The sequence below is a fragment of the Talpa europaea genome (genome assembly GCF_964194135.1).
Source record: "Talpa europaea genome assembly, chromosome: 3".
In the NCBI taxonomy this organism is placed as follows: domain Eukaryota; kingdom Metazoa; phylum Chordata; class Mammalia; order Eulipotyphla; family Talpidae; genus Talpa; species Talpa europaea.
The window spans coordinates 116,287,315-116,311,410 of record NC_140069.1 but is presented as its reverse complement, the minus strand read 5'-3'; the positions used below and the strand labels follow the sequence as shown (position 1 = coordinate 116,311,410).

The window sequence follows — 24,096 nt, the reverse complement described above, 5'->3', positions numbered from 1 at the left end:
CACGTTTGCTCAGGGTCAAAACCTGTAATCCAAATACTTTCTCCTCTCATGTCAGCATTCAGACCTCAGTGTATTATAAGTAATTTAGAAGAAAGGAAAATTTAATAGCAATGTACATTCTTTCATGGACAGATTATTACCTAAAAATCCCAAAATGTTACAGTGCCCTCCATGTTTTTAGAGAATTTTTCTACCAGAAGATGTGGGATGCCTCAATTAAGCTGCCGCCATAGCTGCCAAATTTAGGGTCTCCCAGACTTTGCCTGCCATAAACCTGTGGCAGGCAAAGTTCTCAAACATACAACTCCAGCAATAGTGTGCTAAGTGAGGAGATAGTAGGTTTTAGTTCAGTTCTAAAACTGAAAAGCTATATAAGACCCATCTTTGATTGGCAGTCCTCACACCTATGAAATTAGTCAATTGTATAAAACATTTGCAAAATGTTTCATTTCCATCCTCAATTGTGACTTCCTTCTTTTGTTCATGGTTTAGTGTCATCTTCATAAGGATCTCTGCCATTACTAGGATTTTCTTGCTCCTTGTCAGATGGCCCATCACCTTAAAGCCCTTCACCACAGTTAATCCACTCACATTCCTAAAACCAAAGCTCATGTCTCCATTCCAGAACCTGCTCTGTCTCTAGCTGTTATCTGTATGTATATGGACATGATCTTCTGTTTAGCTGAACCAACTGACATATACTGTTTCCAGTTATATGCATAGTAGTGGAATTGCTGGGTCATATCATAGCTCTATGTTCAACTCTTAGAGAAACTGACAACCTGTTTTCAGCAACAGCCATACCATTTTACATTCCCACCAGCAATGTATGAGGTGCTGTCTCCACATCCTTGCCAACATTTGCTATTCATTCACATTGACTTGCAGAAGTCAAGATAAGTAGACCTGTGGATATATACAGCAGCATACACACAGCCTTCCTTAGCAAAACAACTGTTCTTATTTAGGGGTAATGGTAGGAGTAGGATTATTTTGTAGAGGTGATAATGAACCAGGAGATTCCTTGCATTATCTCAGTTTTGTTGGTGAGTCCATGTGACTTGGGGTGCTGAACTTGAACTTCTCCACTGGTACAGTGGAAACACCAGGCTCTATTTTCAAGTCCTAAATACTTTATGTATCTCTTTGAGAGTAAAGGAAACATCAGGGAAGGGTAAAAAGGTTTTTTAAAGTACATATGGTTTCTGTTAGAGAACTTTTCCTGATGGTGATTATAATGAGGATTTTATAGATTAGAGCTATCCTCAAGGAAAGAACAAAGACTCTGAGTTAAAAGGTGGAGGCTGTGTAAGGGAAGGTTCCTGGGAAAGTAATGATTGGAACCATACTATTGCCAGTAATGTTTTTTTAACTGCTTAGCAATGGGCAACTATTAAACATATTAAACAATACTTATGTAGTACTCACTATGTGCTGTAGATGGAGAGGAAATGATAGAAATTCAAAAAGAAGCAAGGAGAGAGGCTTCAAGGGTATGGAAAAAGGAGAAATCTGCTCTGGCACCATTCTCCTCCAACTCCAAAAAGCAGCAGCTGGTGGTGGCCATCATTATAAAGAAGCTTCAGGATAAATGACGACACCTGCCAAGAGCATCACCAAGACACTCACAGGTCTTGGTAAACAAGAACTAATTAATTTTCATAACACCCATGTGAGGTGGGAAGTAGCATTTCCCTAGTTTTACAGACTGGAAAGTGTCAGCATGTAAATATAAGTGATTTGGCCTCTTCACATAGTGAAGCTGTGACAGGTCTGGGAATAAGAAGTCCCGGCAATTTACTTCCAGACTTTCATTTTTAACTTCTTTTCAAATTGTCCCCCTTGATAAACATGTTTTGTTTTCTTGTGAAATAATAGTAGTTGGTATATGTACCTCTTCTTTTTGAGTACATTATTGCTAGGTGTAGTTATTCCCAAGGATATAATATCATCTCATTTTGAGAGAGGACCTTAGAAATCATCTTATTTAACCCCCTCATATATGTTGACTTATGCGCATGGACATAGAATTTACCTGTATCAAGAGTACAAACTCCAGCCCTCACTTTCTTTTTACTGGCCAAGTCTAGTTTTACAGGTGGTCTCTTGCTGATTTCTTTTCAGTAGAGTAACACAGAGTTGTACAAACTGAAATAATGAGAAACCCCCATTAAGAATGATAAAACCCAACAATGTATCTGGCTCTTTAATCTTCTGTATCTTCTCTCTATTAAGTGAGTGTCTGGACTGTGATTAAACACAACCAACCATTAAAAAATCACCACCTTTTGGGCTGTCTGTGCCACCTCCCAGTTGCTAGGCAGTGCTCCTCTCCCTTTAACAGTCATCAAATCACTGCACCCTCCACAGCTCATCCCCAGTCCCTGCCTGCCCTCCCTAGAAGAAGTCCCTTATTTGACTCTTCCTGGGCTTTTTTATTGCTATCAACTTAATATTCTTTCAGTAAATGTTTATAAAGTCACCAACAATAAAATGAGATGTGCCACCAACAATAAAATAACAAATAAGGAGAACTATCCAACAGAAGAAACTACAAATAAACAGAAACTTTTAATACAGATGATAAAGGCTTTGATGGAACATTTATAAAATATCAGGGGAACAAATACTGCTTACTATCTCTAAGCACTGAGATACAAACCAATATTCCCTGAAGGATCACAGAGTTGTCCTGCCCTGTAGAAGTTTATAGTCTTAAAGAAAGGATAATTATATGTGTTGATTTGTCAAAATCCAATTAATGATGTGCTATATAAATATGATTTCAACTATGTTGTTTATAAGATGTTGCTGCATGTAAGCAGTTTTGACTATTACTTAACTTGGAGAGTGGCAGCTTATGTATAACAACTCTGCACCTATAGAGCCATACTAAGTGCTAGGCACAGTACACCGAGTGTACAATGTTGAGCAAAAAGGGATTAGCCCTGTTATGATATGACTTATTTTTCTGAGGAGACAGACATTCAATAAATACATATGCAAATAAATATAACTACAATTATGAAAAATACAATAAAAGAAAAGGACAGTTTGCTGTGGAAGAAATGTGACTTTAAAAGAGGTCGATAACTGTGGAATTGAGGCTACAAGATGGTGAGAGAAAAGGAGGGACGACGGACTATGGTGGAGGCCTGAGGGTGCCCTGGTGGTGAGCATGGTGTGGCAACATGCGTGGTGTGATCCCATGCCTTTGAGTCACACATACAGTGTTGTAGAGCAGTGTTACCTCAGTAAACAAAATAAAGAATAAAAGAAATCAGGAAGAAAATTTCTCTATGACATTTCCTCTAAGACCTAAGGATACACAAGGATTAACAGGGCAGCAAGAAAGAAAAACATGCATGCAGAAAAGGGAAAAGAATTTCATAAACTTTGGGAACTGAGAAAGGAACAGTGCTCCAGAAGTGGATAGCCAGGAAGAGGGCGGGGAGCTCCCAACCCAGGCAGGAGGGGCAAAGTGGGGTTAAATGCAATAACAAGTAAGTATTAGGTAAACATTTCTCTGCTGGAAGAAGCATCTGGAAGCTGGGGAGCAAGAAGGGTTATGGAGAAATCAGTTAGTGCATAGGTTCTCACTAAACAAATACCCATCCGAATCATTTCTTTTCAGAGCAGAGATTTCAGTTCTAGTCAATTTATCATCTATTTTCTAAACTTAATGTTTTCAATAAGAAAATATAACAACCTTGCTGTTGTTTAGTTTCTTTTCCTATCTGAATCAGGTATCTTTTAGTCAAATGAATAATAATCTCTTTATGACACAGATTTATGAATCGATAAAACAAAACTTGCTTTGGTTGATTATGTCCCCTACAGGTCTTTGAATATTCCGACTCACGTGAGCCTCGGGCATTGTTTGAATTTTACTGCCACCTAGTGTCTTGGAAAGCATAAGTTTATGTGTGCTTCTGATCAAGACAATTCCCCAAATTGCAAATTAACAAATATATTTCGGCTTCTGGAAGAGAAGCGTCCCTGCCATAGTTTTATAATTATTGCATTTAAGTCAATGTAAAATAAATCTGGTCTTGTTTATTACCCTCTCTCTTCTCTCTAATTGTCTTGAGTTTCATTGATTCCTCTCATTTATACTCCTTCTGTATCTTAAGGCTTTCACTGGGAGAATTCCCAGGAATTCTGTGTGAGGTGGACCAAGATATCCATTGCACAAAAGCATCTGACTGTAGGGAGCGGGAGTTGAAATCCAGGCCATATCCTGTTTCTTTAGTCAAATGCTGAGGGGCTGCAGCTGCTCATAGACAGGCATTATTCTAATTTGCACTTAGAGTTAGCATCAGCCCTGGCATCACTCCACAGTGGTTCTCACACACAGTCGCTAATCCCTTGAGGCCTCTGGTTTTAGGATTAGTTTTAGTTTCTGTTTCAGTCTATTTTTACAAGGCTCAGAAAGATCATTGGCCCAAAACATAGTCTGAAGCTATGGCAGTTTGGTTTGGTTTGATTTGGTTCATAAAGTTTTACATAGAATATTTCAATGATGAACGCTCCTTTCAGGACACAAGTGGAGATGTACTTGCATTTGATTACACTCCTCCATGCACTTGTTCGAACATACCAAAATACATTGTCTTTTCCACCACATCCTTCACTTTAATTCTCTTTTACTTCACAGGTCCCCAGCTACTCGTTTCCGCTGGCATCAACCAGCTCCTTTTGACAAGCAGCAGACGTGGGCAATAGATAATGTCTATATTGGGGATGGCTGCATAGATATGTGCACTGGCCATGGAAGGTGCATCCAAGGAAATTGTGTGTAAGTAGATTTTTTTTTCTTCCTTCTGCAGAAAGTTTCTGATTCACCTTCCAGCCAGTAGATTTTTCTGAAAGTGTTATTTCAATCACTCCCCAGCTACCTTAAGTTACATATTTTCCTGAAATATGACTTTGAGCAAACTATGGAGTTGATGGATATTGTATCTTCACTCTTGCTTAGAGATTAGGAGCTGAACAATAGCTATCTTGTCAGGAGAGGACTGAATTATAATTGACTATTTTATTTCCTTCTGTCTTTCTGTGATACACCTGAGCCTTGAAAAAGACATTAGATGGGGTTCAGGAGTTCAGTATGTTCTGGCTGAAAATAATACATCATGAGTCTTTTTCTCACTTAGATATAAATATATGTAATGATATGCATTACTTGTGACTTAATTGGTATTCTCGTATATTTGCATAAGAAAGTATATAAGTGCCTGATCAATTTAAAAGGCATATTTGATGGTGACATGTAATATATTACTGAGAGAGCCTTAGCATCTTTTTAGAAAAATCTAAACCAAGTGAGTGTATGTGTGTGTATGTGTATGTGTGTGTTGTATACTACAGTTCTCTGTGCTTGATTTTCAAAGATCATGCTATCTGATGGGGTGGAATGTATGAAGATGCTGATAGAGAATTCATAGCCCCTTTTCAACTAATCTCCCCACACCCATGAAGTTTGTTACTTTAATCACTATTCCAGCCTATATCCAAATGCCCCTTGAGATCCCTAAACCTCCATTCCAGTATTCATATTTTCTCCCATATTGAACAGAAATCAGTCCTTTGGTCAAAGATATAATATGTGTCCAAGTACCTTCTGCTGTTTAAAATATGGTTTCTTGAATATCTAATTGGACCAAAGGGTCTGTTTTAAAGACCAATTCCTTAAATTAACGGACCTACCAGTTTAGTTTGACAGCTACAGTTGTTTATCAGCCATTCAGCCATCACATAGAGGCCAGCCTTCAGTAAATTCTTTGCAGTTCTTTCTTTCTACATATAAGCCCAAGACACTGCTTTAGAAAGCCCAGAGGCAGTTCATACTGAGTTCATTTCTAACCTAAAGCACTATTAAAAAGAGCAGATGAATTATGGGGAGCTCTGAGGATAAGTAACCTTTCATCATCGTGGACTAGGAAAAAGAGTTGCTCACTAATTTGAGAACACACTTCTAGGGGCTTTGTTTGATGTTGACTTCTTCTTTCTCTTTCTCCACACCCAGCTGTGATGAGCAGTGGGGTGGCCTGTACTGTGATGAACCCGAGACCTCTCTTCCAACCCAACTCAAAGACAACTTCAATAGAGCGCCATCCAACCAGAACTGGCTAACTGTGAACGGAGGGAAATTAAGTACTGTGTGTGGAGCTGTAGCTTCAGGGATGGCTCTCCACTTCAGTGGGGTGAGTGTTTGACTGCTGGTTATTTCTGTGTTCTTTGAATTCTCCTTAAATATTGGGTCTCTTTTGAAATTTAATTGGCAAATCAAGATGCACTTAGTCACTCTAAATGCACAACCCTGATCTTAGCTTCCAACTTTATAAAAACAGAAAAATACTAATTATTTCCAAAATTTTCCAACCATAAATCAGTGGAAGCAATTTAATACTTCAGGGTAGCATGAGCACAAGGTATATTTAAGTTCATTTTTTAACAAGGACTTAAATCAATTTCCATCCTGGGAGAAAGCTCTTGCACAGTGTGTGAGGATCTTCCAGCTGGATGATGCTCTAATTGAAAACTCTTGCAACAGATTTGGGATTTAAGGAGTCAGAAATCTGTAAAATGAGATTCAATGTTTCTTGAATTTATTAACAACAATTAATTCTTCCTTTCTCTAAATTGTCCTAGAAAGAATAGTTATAAGTAATCTAAGGCATTTGTATTTATAACATATTATTTTGTGAATGACAGCAGCAATGTTGGCATTCTACTTTGCTGCCAATAACTTGTTTAAAAATAGAATTTCTCTAATACCATAATTAATTTCATAGGCAATTTAATTTTTTTAAATTATAAATTTACTATCAGTTCTCTATTTCCCTACTGTACTCTGTCTTAGAGTTTGCATTTGTATCAATGAAATATATTACTTATAATTCGAGATGAGTAGCAAGATGACATATAGAGTATATAGGATTCTCACAAGTCAACTAAAAATTTTCTACCATTGTACATTAATGAATTAATATCAATGACAAAATCAGCTCTGAAAGTTTGAATAAAAAGCATTACAACATTAGCTCTAATTATAATTAAACTATATGAAATTTTCAACTGTAAACATAAAATTTAATATTAGTCATCTCAACATGCTGTTTATTAATAGCTGGTTTCTTTTTAAAAATATAATAAGTTCCTATGAATCATTAAAAATAACTTAATAAAAACATAGACTGGTTACTTTAATTTCAGCTCTGATTTTGCTTATAAAGTAATAGAAAATAGCCTTAGAATTAATTGTTCTTTGTAAATCCTTAATACTGCAATTTCAAAGTTCAGAAAATAATTGCTGGGTACCTACTATGTTCTAGGAATCATGCCATAGTAGGCAAGATGATAAGAATATCAGTGTTACAATATCATATGATTTGTATTGCCAGAGAAATATAAAAAGAATAAAAGTCAGAGAAAATCTCTCACCTTGTCACTGTTTTGTTGCTTGCTGCTTCTTTCCTTAGGGTTGCAGTCGACTGTTAGTCACCGTGGACCTAAACCTCACTAACGCTGAGTTTATCCAATTTTACTTCATGTATGGATGCCTGATTACACCAAACAACCGTAACCAAGGTGTTCTCTTGGAATATTCTGTTAATGGAGGCATTACCTGGAACCTGCTAATGGAAATATTCTATGATCAGTATAGTAAACCTGGGTTTGTATTCTTCTTGACTTCTAATAACCAACATGTTGGGCAAAGAAGCTTGGAAAGGCCTGCCAACAGTCAATCACAGGGATGCCAGGGGACCTTGACCTTACTGGTTGGTTGAGGATACTGCTGGGAATGACCTGAAGATGAGGTTTCTGGGTTGGATAGACAACTAGCTTTGTTAGTGAAAAATCAAGGGGCACTGAACACTCCCATACTTGTACATTTTTTTAAGATTTATTGTATTTATGCATACAAGAACTAGGGTGTAGGTGGGGGGTAATGGGGGAGAGGATTCACCAGAGACAGTGGGGAGCAGAACAGGCAGATTGATTGAAATACACTCTTTAAGGGAGCAGTAGGTGAGACAGGAGAGGTCTGCTGGGCCATGAGGGTTAGCTCCCTGGCCGGGATGGAGTTTGTGCTGCAGTGGCTGCCCATAGCTTCATAGTGCTGAGACTTAACCCCTTGTGCCACCAGGGAGACCCCAAACTTGCACATTTTAAAAGGATCCTGCTATCCATGCACAAAAAGACAAAGGAGTGTGCATAGAGAGAAAATAAAGGATAATAGTTCCCAACAAAACCCTCAAAGTTACCCATCCCCTCATGAAAAAATGCCCAGCCAAACAGGGTTAGCCCAAAATGGGGCTGCTGACATCCAAGAACTTGCCACAAGTCTAAGGCAACTTCTGATGGGAAGCCATAGGAAAGAGATGAAAGGGGTCAGACAAATGTGGAACAAAAGGAGCAACATCAAAGTACAAATCAAGGTGACAGCTGTTGTCAGCCTCCCTACATGCCTCTCACCCATATGTCTTTCAAGTGCACATCTATATAGCTTTCCTCCATGTGTCCTCCAAGTCCCCCCAGTCTCTTGTGCAAGTCAAAAGCCAAGAAGCACCTTCTTCTCCACCTGTCTTCTTAGAGCCCACCTGCCTTCTGTTACATAGCTTCACCTGGCCACTCAGTTCTGCTCTCTAGTTCCCAATAGCTTGTCCAATGCATCTGCATGTAAATCGGGTGGGGAACATGGTATCTCCTCTGTTTATGGAGATGCTTCTGTTACAATTAGAATTTTCATTTTAAGAAAAGCTAATTTTCGGGCCTCCCCAGTGGCGCAGCGGTTGAGCGCTGGGTTGCGAAGCTGCCCATGGCCTCTGCGGCGCCGGTTCGATCCCCGGCTGCTCCCTGGCCACGGGAGGAGGGTCCCACATGGCGCGCAGACCTCTCCTGCCGCCCGCTGCTCCCCTTAGCAGTGTGCTTTGGTCCTTCTGCCTGCTCTGCTCCCCGCCCTGGCTCTGGTGAATTCTCTCACCCTCCCGTGCTTCTGACTGTACCCAGTGCATGTATAAACAAAACAAACAAACAAATAAATAAATAAAAAAAAACATGCCTCTATTAAAAAAAAAAAAAAAAAGAAAGAAAAGCTAATTTTCAAATTCCAGGATAAGATATACTAACACAATGCTGATAGTGGATAAGACCCAATACAGAAACACATAAATTAATAAGTATATAATAAATAATTTCAACGTTTTGGGAAATTGGAAACAGAAAAACTATTTACATGTTTATTTAGATAATGTTCACTCCATTTTGGAGAATCTGGGGCTCGAACATAACCACAGTAAAATATAAATATCCTTAAGAAATTTAGAGTCTAGGGCCTGCCTCCCTGGTGGCACGGGTGGTTGCGCGCTGTGCTGTGAAGCTCTCCGCAGCCTCTGCAGTGCCAGTTGGATCCCCAATGGCCTCGGAGCAACCCACATCACGAGCAGACCTCTCCTGTCTGGCCCGCTGCTCCCCTCAGCAATGTATTTTGTCAGTCTGCCTGTTCTGTTCCCCGCTCTGTCTCTGGTGAATCCTCTCACCCTCCTGCACATCTGGCCTATACCCCAGTTCTTGTATAAATAAAATAAATCTTAAAAAAAAAGAAAATTATTTTAAAAAAAGAAGTCTAGAGTCTGTTTTTAAATCCCTTCTTTGAAAAAAAGAAGTTGGCTAAAATAAAAACAAAGAACCTTGTAGATGATCATTTAAATTTAATGTATCTGATAAAAAAAAGGTTTAGCTGTGAATGAAAGAAAACCTAAAATAAACAGAAGGGTTTCTTTCTCTTACATAAATTGGTTCCCAAGGAAAGTAGCCCTGGGCTCCTCCAGCTTCAGCTGATGGATCATTGCTTCACCAACTCCAGGTTCATGTTCCTTCTGCCACATTCAACCCAACTTCCATCTCATGGTCCAAAAGGGAAACTGTTGCTCCTCCACATGGCAGCCAACAGGAAGGAGGATGAGACAAGAAGGATGTGCTGTCTTTATCAGTACACTTTCTAACAGTTGCACAAACACCCATTCACATTCCAGTAGCCAGTACTTAAGTCACAGAGACACTCCCAGGAGCAAGGGAGTCTGGATGCATTGGCTTTATTCTGGGCTACTATTTGCCATATAAATATGGGCTCCTGTTACAAAGAGAGAAAGAAAGAATGGCAGTTAAGGAGCAGCAGTCTCTGCCATAAGCCAAAGCTAAATTGTCCACAAGCATTAATATTGGGACACCAATAAAGGAATGCAAATAGAAGCTGAATGACAAACTGTAATACTGAAAAGAAAAAAAAAGTGTTCATATATCAGTAGGAGAAAATAGGCCAGGTAAACCATTTCTTTAGTCTTTGTGGAAGAAGTTATAAGGACTCTCAAGTATAAATTCCTAAAATTTTAAAGAGCCTATTATATAGGAAGAAGGAAGTTAGTTTCTATAGAATAAAAGCATAACTGTCTAGTCTACTTTCATTCCATGAAGGAAAAACAAATTGACCAAGATAGTAATAGTGGTCATAATTTATTTAAACTTTGGGCTTTGGGAAGAGTGGGGAAAAGGAAGAATGTGATGGTGTGATAGCATTAAAACTTTGGTGATGGTTGAGCTTCAAGGTATAAAGCTGTACTCCCCAAATTACATAGTTTTGTAAACAAATGGTAAATCAATAAAATTTGATTTTAAATAACCCTCTTCAGAGTGAAAAACAAAAGCTAAAGTGGTCCTCATCAAAGCCCTCAGCTTAAGGGTTCTTTACAAATTTGGACTTCTCCTGAACCACTAATACTATGGAATTGGGGCTCTTAGAGGGGAAGGGTGGGGTTGGAGAATAGAGCAAGGAGGGAGCACAATGGTCTATGGTACAGGACTAGGGGTGCTTTGGTAGCAGGTATGTTGTGGTGACACATCTGAGGAGGGGTGAATCTATCCCCTAAATCATAAACAGTGCTGTAAATGAACGTCACCGCAATAAAAAATGGTACAGTTTTTAAATTAATTATTTTAGCTCATATCCTCCCCTTACCCACGATGTGATATGCTGTCAATCTTTTAATCCAGTGAGACACTTGACAAGAGTTTATTTTCCACCTGCACCATCATTTTCTTGCAGATTTGTGAATATCCTTCTCCCTCTTGATGCTAAAGAAATTGCTACTCGCTTCCGCTGGTGGCAGCCAAGACATGATGGCCTAGATCAGAACGACTGGGCCATTGACAATGTCCTCATATCTGGCTCTGCTGACCAGAGGACGGTCATGCTGGATACCTTCAGCAGCGCCCCAGTGCCCCAGCACGAACGCTCCCCTGCAGATGCAGGCCCTGTCGGCAGAATAGCTTTTGACATGTTTATGGAAGACAAAACTGCAGGTGAATTTTTCACTAATACTTAATAATAAGTCCTGTGAAATGCACTTTAGATTTGGACCTTTTCAAAGTGTGCAATATGGAACCTCTAAAGCTACAGAATCAGTGAAATAATAAAAAAGGATGACACCTCTTTGTTTCTCTTAACCTTCTTGCTTTACATTGTAACTAAACCCTTTCTTTCATTTGAGTCAGCAAGTATATTTCCGTTAGTAGCATTCTATAACTTTATTAACAGGAAAATTTCTTTTCTTCGAAAACTTTCTTTTCTGTTCCTCCTGTTTTCTACTTTGAGTAGAAAGCCAATAATCCCGTCACTTGTTTTAATGTTCAAAGATAAGTATTTTGTTTTGCTACATGCCAGACACATTTGTGGAGGCATTTCTTGTTTCAGAGCGTATCCAAGGTCTTGCTCGTTATTCTTCATTGCCAGGAGAAGTAGCAGAGTGAGCCCAGTAAACTGGAAATGATTTCCCCATACTATTATTATTTTAAATATCTTATTTTCTTTTCAGTTCATGGCACTATTCTGGTCACCTTTGTCTAAAGTTGTGTCTTATATTAAGTATGTGGCTTTGTCATGCCATTTCCAGGGTTCTACTAAATAAAATATAGTATCTTCAGGTAAAGTAATGATGTTTAATAATACATCTCATATGAACACTGCCAGTGTTATCCATATGGGGAAAACAAAGACACCACTATAGATTCTTCAGACAATGGGATTCTGTCCTCCCCAACTCAGCCCTGGAATCTCACATAGAAAGAACAATCTGGAGATATTTTACTGATGAGAACTTTCCATAGAATGCAGCATATGCTGAGAAAATTTTGAAATTTTAATTATTTAAATGGTTTATTATAAAAATAATACATGTTCAAAGTATCAAGTTGAGAAAGTACAGAAAATCATGAAGAATGGACATAAAAATCATCCAGAAGGTAATCATCAATATTTTAGTATTCTTAGAGGTTTTTACCTCTATGACTTTATGTGAACACATATTTGACAAAATTGTTTTGTGACATATTTTGTAGCCTGCTTTTTTCATTTAGAATTAAATCCTCATAATTTCCCCATATAATTAAATATCTTTGAAAATATAATTTTAATAGTTGTTTAATATTCATCATAATTTAGTTACCATTTTGATGTTATTGACTATTCTCATCAATTTATTAGTATATGTTTATTAGTATGTGGTGGTATAACTAACATTTTTATAAAAATCACCCTTTTAAATAAATTTAAAAAGCTTAAAAACATTCCTCACCACTACCAAATAGTCTCATTCTCTTAAGAATAAATCTGAAATTTATTTACATTGATGGCTCTGAACTTTACTTAATTTCTCACTTATTTTTCCTGTGTAATGGCTTTTATAAAGGAGTTTACAATCAGAGAAGCATTTAAGTACTGCCTCTTTATGAATAAAAGAAAATACAGATTACTTTTTGAAGTTCCAAAATACTGATATTTACTGTATGCTTAATTCGTCATGTACAATCAAAGGAACAAATTTTCTGGCTTCTGCTGCCTTGCAAAAATAGTATTCCTAAAAACTGCTATTTTCTTATGGAAGTGGTTTCTGATATTGCAGAAAAGATTGATGAGTTAGTTGGTTAATGTAAGTCCTCTTTTATCAGGCTTGCAGACTAGCATAAAATTTGTATTCCACAATAAATTAGCTTGGGTTACTTTTGCTGGAATTCAAATTTCTGTGTATTTTGACTCTGAGTCTTATATCTGTGATATAGGATTAAATGTAGCTCCAAATCCCATGAAATGAAAACTGACAGAATACGGAATTACCACCACAATAAAGGTCATAAATTTATCTATCATCCCCAAAGTTTCCTCCTATACCTCCCTTTTTTAAAAAGGTTGATTTTTCTGTTACAGTGAGAACACAACATATAGGTCCTATGTTTCACACTAGATTTCCAGAACTTGTCTTGCAAACTGAAACTGTATCCCTGACTGATCTTCCCATTTCTTTCTACCACATCCCTTGGTAACCACTGTTGTGCTCTCTGATTCTGTGAGTTTGACTACTGCAGGTCTTAAATTACCCATATGATACCAGTAGAATTTGAATGAAAGTAGCTAACTTACTTCACTATCATGTTACAAAAAATTATTCCTCCTTTATTAGACCCTGCCTAAAAAGTCAAATATCTATTAGGAAAAAAATTAGATATATATTTCTGTTAGCTTTTCATTTGCTTCACATACAATATAATCTTTTTTCCCCAAATGTTGACTTACTAATATCAGAGAGTACCTATATCTCCACCTCACAGTATGTTGTTCCTAAAATGATGTACTTACATTGGTATTTTGTCTGCAGATTATATGTAATATACAAGAAGAGATTTCTACTTAATGTAATTTTAGATCTTGCTTAAAGTGAGAATTTGCTTCTACTATTTCTGTCATAAAACTTTTGTGTATATGTTTTGTTTTGTGTGTGCTTTTTTTTTTTTTGCTTGTTTTTTAGTGAATGAGCACTGGCTATTCCATGATGATTGTACAGTGGAAAGATTCTGTGACTCCCCTGATGGTGTCATGCTTTGTGGCAGTCATGATGGAAGGGAAGTGTATGCAGTGACTCACGACTTGACTCCCACTGAGGGCTGGATAATGCAGTTCAAGGTGAAGATGCTATCGTCTCAGTTATATAAATAACCATGCATGAACAATATAAAAATGGGGGAAAATGTAGAGACAAAGCTCTTCTAATGTTTCATTGACTTAATATGTACTTTGAAATATTAAGGTAATATAACAACTCAACTATATGTAACTTAATGATTACAAGTATTTTATTTCCCAACTATTTCAGGGTGAAACTTCCTAAGAGTCAATGTGTTTCTGTTCAGGATTAAATACTGATAGAGAAAAATATTGATAATAAAAATATAGCATACTGATTCCAATTCCTTGAGTTTAAATCATTATATAACTTAGGCAATTTTTCCTTAAGAGAAGTTTAAAGATATACCTCCTTTCTTAGAAGAGCATTTTGAGGAAAAAATAATAGAAAACAAAGGTATGATTAGCATTAGTGCCAACGTTAATTTTGGCCAAGATTTTATGTCAACCAATTTATTTTGTCTACCTCATTGCCACTGTATTACATTATGGCTATTTCCATCAACAAAAGATCCTGTGCCTTATTAAAAGTACCTTCTGTTACTACTCCATTGCATCTAACTTGTAGTTGAAAGTGATTTATTGAGTCATAAATTGTTCAACAAAATAATAAACTTGGTAAAGCTGTTAGCAATCCTGGTTGGTCGAGTATTCTGCCAAAAAAAAAAAAAAAAGTGCCAGACCATTAGCACAACAAACAACAATTTGTAAGAGTAGGTCCAGGCTTTCCAAGGCAATCAGCCAGCCATGGCAGAAGTACAGTGTTTAGCTTCTCTCCAAATTCCCTGCACAATATATTTGGCACCTTCTATAATTTGTTACCTTGGGCAACTACATCAACTCACCCATCCATCAGCAAAACAAGTTATAAACCTGAGAATACAGAATGGATGTGGTACAGTGTCTATCAAGTGATGAGAAAATTTCTTGCTGCCAAATTCTTAGAGCAAAAACATATAGTATTGTTTCAATACCTTAACAATCTTTCTTTTCTGTTTACTAGATCTCTGTTGGCTGCAAAGTATCTGAAAAAGTTGCCCAAAATCAAATTCATGTGCAGTATTCTACTGACTTTGGTGTGAGCTGGAATTACCTGGTCCCCCAGTGCTTACCTGCAGACCCAAAATGCTCTGGAAGTGTTTCTCAGCCGTCTGTATTCTTCCCAACTAAAGGATGGAAAAGGATCACCTACCCACTTCCTGAAAGCTTAGTGGGAAAGTAAGTATAAGATATTTTTAAAGCCTTGTCCCAAGCATCCAGAAGTAGATTAGGGATGCTGTAGTTGAGCCTGAAATGACATGTGATTGTGGGAGAAGTGCTTTCTTCTTCATTATTTTTAAAGGTTCTCTAATTTGGTTATCTCCTTATGAGCTGCCTTGAGGAAACTTCAAGTTGTAAGGCTAAAGCTTGGTAAAATGGGCTTTACCAGGCCCTTCTATTCTCCATGTCTCCACAGTATCTGCAAATGGGCACAGAGCAAGTGATGGCCTTGGAATCAGATGCATGAGGTCTGCTGTTTTGTTGATTTAGTATTCTGTGGCCCACTGTGTATCATATGCTTTCCACATTATTGCCTGTCAATCCATGATAGACAAAACCACAGGCAAATCCTAATTCATCATCATTTAGGAACCCTGTCCCCAAACCTAATTCAAACATGGATATTTGGAAGATAACATCAGATTCCACTGGCTAAGAGTCCCCTCTACACATGGTTGCAAGCCCACACTGTTATGTTGCTTTGTCCAACTGACTATAAATCAGAGGCTCCCAGGACCCGCTTCCCAGGTTGTATTAGTTTGCTATGGTGAGTCACAGAACTCAGGAAACCCATTTACTCACTAGATCACCTATTTGTTAGAAAGGGTATACCTGGGAACAACCAGATGTAAGAAATGCATAAGGCAAGGTATGGGGAAAAAAACACAGTCCCTCATGCCCTCTGCAGGTGCACCATTCCCCCCAGATAGCCACATGTTCACCAACCTACAAGCTCTCTGAAGCCCTTCTTTGTTTTTTTGCTTTTTTTTTTTTTTTTTTTTTTTTTTTGTAATTTGGAAGCTTCATTACTTAGGCATGATTGGTTAACACATTGGCCATTGGCAACAGAAATCAATGTCTAGCCCCTCCTCTCCTGAGATGGTGATGGGCCTGGAAGACCCAACCTGCTAATCAGAGTTGGTTCTCTAGATATTAGCCTCTTTCCTGAGGTGACCAAAAAGTCACCTCATTTACATAATAAGGAACACCTTTTCACTCTCACCCTTGAGGAAATTTCAAGGCTTTGGGAGCTGTGAACCAGGAACTGTGGATGAAAGCCAAATATATATATGAGAAATATATTTTAGTCATCTGAATGACCAAATATATTTTTCTGATAAATCACAACATAGCAATAATGCTATTTATAAATCTTAACAGTTCGTACTATTTTTACAAATGAGGCTTGTAGAATTTGTTTTTCTTTTATCAAAGCATTATGTTCTGCACCTGCAGTGAAAAATAATTACCCTAGAGCAGTGGTGAGCCAAGATGATTAAACTGTTCTCTGAAAAGTCTGTGGATAAGTTAATTTAAGGCAATTCTGAAATATTTCCCTTTGACTGAAAAATTAGAAGAAAAGACACTTTAAAGAAAATGGCAGTTGTACTTCTGCCATGTGACTCACAGAATCTGGTTAAATGAAGAAACTTCTTGTGAAACAATTAAAATATATGATCAGAAAAGATAGGGTCTTTGACTAGGTGGTTGCACACCTCTTTTAAAGTGTCCCATCAATATCAGTTACTACATGACTGTAAAGGCAAGACTGGACATGGAGCAGGTTTTCTATGATGCAGCAGACCGGGTGTAGGGTAAGAAAAAATGTCAGGCTTTTCTGCCCTCCTGCCATCAGGATAGATGATGGATCCTTGCGGTCCTGAATGCATGCCTGATGGCGGACACCTGGAGTAGGGTGTGGGCATAGGTAGATGGAATTCACCTGGGCTAAGACTGGGCTTTTAAGGGCGGCGTCACGGGGATGCCAGTAGAAGCCGAGCAGAAGCCGAAAGAAGAAGCGGAGGAGCAGCAGAACAAACAGAAGAGCAGAGAAGCAGAGGGAAGGCCGGAGAACCCAGATAGAGTGAAGACTTGCTGGGGGCTGAGAGGCCTGCCAGCCTCCCATCCATCCCCCCAGCACCCCTGCCTGCCGTGTACCTGGTAATCCCAATAAAAACCTGCAAAACCACTGAGGACTCTAACTCCTCCTTTACCCGGTCTGCATGGGATCAGAAAACCTGCACTGTGCCTGTTACTGTCCCTACACCGGGTAAAGGAGGAGTCAGAGTCCTCAATGGTTTTTGCAGGTCTTTTATTGGGATTTTACCCAGTACACAGCAGGCAGGGGTGCTTGGGGGCCGGGAGGCTGCCCTTAAAAGCCCAGTCTCAGCCCAGGTGAATCCCATCTACCTATGCCCACACCCTACTCCAGGTGCCTGCTATCAGGCATGCATTCAGGACCGCAGGGTTCCGTCATCTGTCCTAATGACGGGAGGGCAGAAAAGGCTGATACTTTTTACCTTACCCTACAATGGCCACCCACAACTTTCTGGAACAAATCTAAAGGGTTTAGGTAATTAACATGTATAGGGTAAATGGAAGTAATCAGGTTTTTTCTGACCTCACCCATTAGCATCAAGATCGACACCTGTGGTCTTACACGCACCTGGAGCATGGTGCAAGTGTGCATAAGTGGGCACACCTGAGCCGAGAGACAGCGCCTCTAAGGGCGGCAGCAAAGTATGGGGTGGCAGAGGACCATGCAGTAGAATGTAGTAGAGACCAGAAAGAGTAAAGATTGCCAGGGGTTAGGAGGCTGGCAGGCCTCCTAGCCTGTCCTGCACCTGGTTGCCTCACTACAACTGGTATAAAAAGATCATTAAAGGCCTAAAAAAGCCATCGAAGGTTCCAGGACGCCTCCTTTACCTGTCTGCCTGGATCATAGAAAACCTACTCCATGCCTTGCTGACACTACAACATGCTAGGAAACTAAATCAGGGCACTTTTAGCTACAGGTAACAGAAAACCCAATTCAAACTAGCTCAATAAAAAATTCAATGTATTCTATCTATAATGAAAAAAATAAAACAAAGATAAGTAGACTCTAGGATTAGTTGATTCACAAGTTCAACAATGTCCTCAAGGACATCATTCTTTCTTACTCTTAATTTTTACTCTACAGTGCACATATTGCTGTCACATCCAACTTTAGGGCCAGGTCCTCTCATGAAAATAGCTGATTACTAAAAAAAAAAAAAAAAAAAACTGAATTATGATGCATCCTAACAATATTCAATGAGAGAAAAAAACAGTTGCTTTTCTTTCAAACAGAGTAGGAGTAAGCACCTCCTTGCATCCCATTGGTAGAAATTAACTCAAGAAGGCCCATTCCTGACCCAGTTCATAGTTAGGGGAATTATGTTATAGTTATCTCATATGAATTTTCTGGGATAAAATGCGTGACTGGGGAGCCACCGCAATGTCATCGTCTCATTTTCTCCCTCCCATGCTCGCTCTCTTTTATAATAATGACACATTTAGTAAGACACACACATCTTAATTGTTCAGCACAATGAGGTCTTGCCATTGTGTAACCCATGTAACCACCACATAAAACAAAATACAGAACATTTACATCACCCCAGAAAGTTCCCTCATGCATTTTGGACTCTTCACACCAAAATAGTCTGGCATATTTTAATATAAGGTTCATTATGAAGCTTGTATTTTTCCCAGAACACAAAGAAGAACAATGGTGAAATTAAAATCTCAGGGAAATTGTTTTTTGATATAATCCTTTCAAAATTGTTTTCTAATTAGCATAATTACTATGAGAATATTGATTATCTTTGGGAAATTCAAAAGTTGCTATTTTCCAATTGCCAGAAGGCTGTATGTGTACTGAGAAGGCTCTGTCAATGGATTCACTCTCCTTCTGTACAATTTCAGAAATTCAATTAATGAATCTAAACACAACCACTGAGCTTTAGTTCATAAGCGACTTGATTTATAACAACTACATATTTGTATTTTAAAGTGTTACTATTTCTTGAAAGAGATTCCAATGTATTTTCATTTTGTCTCTACAGGTATACTTACATATTATAAAATTTTAATGAAACTGGCTTAAATTTCCATGACTAGAAATAGAAGGATAATGGCCATCAGAGAAGATATTTTTAACCCATTTCTTCCTGTCACCCTGTCTTAAATGTTCTTTTTTTTCTTTTGAGCACTGGAAATACACTCAAGAAGATGAACCTGAATAAAATTAACTTTGTTTTTCACTCTTTTATATTTGTGTTCCCAATAGTCCAATAAGGTTTAGATTCTATCAGAAGTATTCAGATATGCAGTGGGCAATTGACAATTTCTACCTCGGCCCTGGATGTTTGGACAACTGCAGGGGCCATGGAGATTGCTTAAAAGAACAGTGCATCTGTGATCCAGGATACTCTGGGCCCAACTGCTACTTGACACACACTCTGAAGGTAATGGTAAAAGTCGCTGAGAGAAACATTTACCCAAATTGCAGATCACACCTTAAGAACACAGTGTGAAACTAATGACTAAGTCCAAGGTGTAATTCTGTATTGCTTTCTCTGATTATCTTAAGCTACATGCCACTTTTTTTTTTCCAGACATTCCTGAAGGAACGCTTTGACAGTGAAGAAATCAAACCTGATTTATGGATGTCCTTAGAAGGTGGAAGTACATGTACAGAGTGTGGGATTCTTGCTGAGAACACTGCACTGTATTTTGGGGGATCCACTGTGAGACAAGCTATTACTCAGGATTTGGATCTCCGAGGGGCAAAGTAAGTTAATGTTTTGTTATTTTTATCATGACATAGCATTTTGGCCCCAATGCAAAAAACATATGTGTGGACGTTGTTATCTAGGATTTGAGTAGACTGTTCTGATGGACAATGTGTGCTTCCATTCAGATTCCTGCAATACTGGGGGCGCATTGGTAGTGAGAACAACATGACCTCCTGCCATCGGCCCATCTGCCGGAAGGAAGGCGTGCTGTTGGACTACTCTACCGATGGAGGCACGTTTCAGGGATTAAAGTCATGCCTTGCAGCTGCATCCCACATTCCATCCAATGGCCCTGGGCAAAACTTTGCTGACTTCGCAATGCAAATAGTGGAAGTTAACACAGGAAAGCTATAGATCTTGCTTATATTACACTTTCCATTTGTTAAGCAAATTCTACCAAAAAAAAAAGGATGAGAGAAATTGTATTTAAAAAATAAGCCCCAAACTTTATGAATAAGGAAAAATCTCTATACTTAAAAGAAGTTTGATTATAATTGATATAATAAAATAAATTTTGTGTGGTTTTCCAAGTAAAATACAATCTTATAAACATTTTCAAAACATGTTTTTAAAAACTCGTGTGTGAATAAGCATGTAATAAATACTATAGAGAATCTGCAAGAAAACTTTATTGTGAAAAAAGATAGTTCAAATTTATGAATCCATCATATACTATTTTAACAAAATTCTCTTTCATTATTTTAATGTAGCTGAAACCAGAACAGTAATACTATGGTCTTTAGAAAGGCCATCTATCAGCGTTAGCAGATAGATCTCATTCTTAATAACTAGTAGATAAATAAATAGAAAAACCCAGAGGTATTTAAGGTATAATAAAAGTGCTTTCTTACATAATTTAAGCACCCCACCTATAGTCTTATCAACTGATAGTTTCTTTTCATTTCAACAAATCAGAAGTTGCATAGAATTATAATAACTACATTTTAAAATACTAGGACTTCTTGTCTTGACACATGTAAAACATGGATTATGTCATAATTTATGAGAAATAGTGCATGTAGGAATTGAGAACAAAATTTTGAAAGCAGAAAATAAAATTGTTTTGACTTTAGTGTTTCCACTTTTGGCCAAGTACTACTAAACACTCATCCCCTGATATCATCATCCTTATTTTAATATAGTGTTTATAAGTAGTGAACACTCATTAAAGTCAGCAAAATCAGTTTATTACCTGGATTGTACCAGCTACAATAGACTGGTGGTTTGTGAGAGGTTTTCCAGTTATGTTACTATGTTGGCATATTTGTTATTGTAGGAATTACTTGGACTTTGCTTCATGAAATGGATTACCAGAAATACATTTCTGTTAGACATGACTACATACTCCTTCCTGAGGATGCCCTCACCAATACAACTCGACTTCGCTGGTGGCAGCCTTTTGTGATCAGCAATGGACTTGTGGTCTCTGGGGTGGAGCGTGCTCAGTGGGCACTAGACAACATTTTGATTGGTGGAGCAGAAATCAATCCTAGTCAGCTGGTCGATACTTTTGATGACGGTAAGAAGCAAGATGTTCAATAATCTTCCATCTGAAATTTTCATCTGCTTATGAGTTTTATGAGCCTTTGTCTTCAGATGAGTTACTACATGAGAAACAGTTAGAATAGTGCCTAGTGCATATTCACTGCTCAAAAAAATATTAGCTATTATTTTCCCCAGTGGTTTATAAATCAAAGTTTGCTACTTATTAAAATATCAACAAGAGAATGTAATAATTCCTGCTAAAGAAAAATGTCTGACTAATATAATTTGAAATTTCAATACCCCCCGCATTTTAGTTTCTTCGGGAGTTTCTGTACTGCAGAGATATATATTGCAACTGGTTTAAAAGTGTACCAAATGGTGCCAGTTACCTAGACTAACAATGACTTTTTAAATTTTGGCAAATAATTCTATTTGCATTTAATAATCTTTTCTAAATATGACTGCTGATTTTGAATTTATATATTAACTAACTGAAATGAAAATCAGTCTTAAGGAATAAACAAAAAGCTAGAGCATAGATAATTAAGTAATTCAACAATAAACCAATCAGATCAAGAAAATAACATGCCATATTGCTTTTGATTTTCCTTCACAGAAGGCACTTCCCATGAAGAAAACTGGAGTTTTTACCCTAATGCAGTAAGGACAGCAGGATTCTGTGGCAATCCATCCTTCCACCTTTACTGGCCAAATAAAAAGAAGGACAAGACTCACAATGCTCTCTCCTCCAGAGAACTCATTATACAGCCAGGATATATGATGCAGTTTAAAGTAAGGGGAAGTGACTCTTCAAAACAGAATATGGCATTACATTTGGGAGATAGGGGAATGTGTTTGGGGAGAATACTTATGTGGAAAACTATAAGAAAATGATTGATTTTGTTCATTAAAAGAGACACTATCCTATGAATAAGTCAAGTAATCTTTCACAAAAGCCTTTATCAGGTAGCATTATTTGAACACAGATAAAATCTGTGAGTATGTTGGGATATAACAAGAAATGTAACTGTATAATACCTCATACATGTAATACTGAGTTCAGCTTCCATCAAACCATTTTGCTTCTTGATCTAAACATTTTCATTATGGCTTTCCATTTTCCCTTTGTCCCTGACTTCCAAACAAAAACTTGTACATTAGGTCAGATGGAATTTCCCAAATCCTCAAAAAATTAAAAAGGATCCTCAAATCTTTTAATATATTTTATTTATATGAAAAGGATAGAAGTTAAAGCTTAGAAAGTAATTAATAGACAGTGTCAATAAGGCGATAAACCAATATCAATTGATGGCTTTACTACAGAACTCATAAAAAAAGTCATTACAGAAATGCATTTTATTACTAGAGCACTAGTGATAAAGACAACGATGCATTGTTCTAATGCCCTTGTATAAAAAAAAGTGCTAAAATGTTCATTAATAGTAAAAATCCTTACTAGTAGGAATAAAAGTATATTCACAGCTGGGATGAAGGGGAAATGGGAAGTTACTTAATGGATATAGAGTTTTAGCTTTTTCAGATGGAAGTTTTGGAGATGCATTGCAAAAAATTTTTTAGGCATTCACTCTTCCTCTTCGCTATGTTAAACTCTACTTCTGAGACCAGAAGGTGAAGCAAGTTTACCAAATGCTGCCACTTCCACACTATTGTTAAGATAGTTATATAAAGGATATTCAGAACTATACCCAGAGTTACATCACCCCAAATTCCAAGTCATGTTCCCTAAAAGTGGAGGCTTTCCCTCTACGATGGTCCATATCAAAGTTATCTTATTTGACTGCGTCGATTGGGGTTTCCTCATTTGCTGCTTCCAACAATCCAGAACAAAAGAGATTGAAACTTTTTCTTAACCAAGTCAATTTTTTTCAAGTTTGTCCCAGAAATTTAATAGTGTCAGCAAAACTACATTTTTTAAAGTTGCCATAGACCTAACACCACATCCAACTGATTTACCCATTCCTCCTCTTTCTCTTCCTCTCCATACCATTGCCAGTGCTGTTCTTGCCATCTACAGCTTATAAAATTCTCTTTGCCCTTGACTCTGGGTTCTCTGCTGGTTCTCTTCTTTTCTTATGCCACTATCTCCTTGATATTTACTTCTTTCTTCTTCATAAATATTATCATTTCAGTACTTCATCTCAACTTTCTTCTCTTTCCATTAGTAGTCTCACCTCTGGGAATTCTTCCCATCTTCTCATTTTAAGTATTATATCTCTAAGAGCAACACCCAGATCTGAATACCCAGCCTTTACTAGTTCACTAACAGTTAATTTAGTATTTTTAATAGCCTGTGTACATTTCTACACCTTTGTCTCATTGACATCTCAATTCAGTATCTCTGAAAATGAACTTCATATCTCCCCTCCCCACACCAACTCCTCTTTCTGATTTTCCTTTTTGTGGTGACAGCACTACCTGTCACCTATTCACCTCTTTAAATTTTAAAGTAGTCTTTAATTTTCACTTTCAACTTTACACATCTAATCAGTTGCTTCTTCCTTTTCTTTCTAATCCCCAATGTTTTTTACACCCATTCCATCTTCTCTCTTCACACTAGTCCCACCTCCATTCTGGTCCTAATTAAATCAGTAGTCCATTACCTAGTCTTTCCACCATTCTTCTTGCTCAAATTCCACCTTTAACAGCACAGATTGATCTTTTCAAATGACAGCTCTGGGTATGTCATCCTACTGTTCATAACCCCTTAATGAG

General features: G+C 37.7%; 1 protein-coding gene across 1 annotated transcript in view; it reads left to right on the top strand.

The window, feature by feature from the left end:
• Positions 1-24,096, top strand: part of RELN (reelin) — a gene marked incomplete at both ends in the record, with an annotated part of 436,674 nt that overhangs the window by 394,182 nt on the left and 18,396 nt on the right. Inside the window, 11 exons of the mRNA XM_084229490.1 lie at positions 4,658-4,798; positions 6,029-6,206; positions 7,485-7,678; positions 11,108-11,364; positions 13,863-14,017; positions 15,021-15,235; positions 19,371-19,548; positions 19,699-19,874; positions 20,004-20,110; positions 21,155-21,397; positions 21,980-22,155. Of these exons, the coding sequence (XP_084085616.1) occupies positions 4,658-4,798; positions 6,029-6,206; positions 7,485-7,678; positions 11,108-11,364; positions 13,863-14,017; positions 15,021-15,235; positions 19,371-19,548; positions 19,699-19,874; positions 20,004-20,110; positions 21,155-21,397; positions 21,980-22,155 (2,020 nt within the window). The remainder of the gene's footprint in view (positions 1-4,657; positions 4,799-6,028; positions 6,207-7,484; positions 7,679-11,107; positions 11,365-13,862; positions 14,018-15,020; positions 15,236-19,370; positions 19,549-19,698; positions 19,875-20,003; positions 20,111-21,154; positions 21,398-21,979; positions 22,156-24,096) is intronic.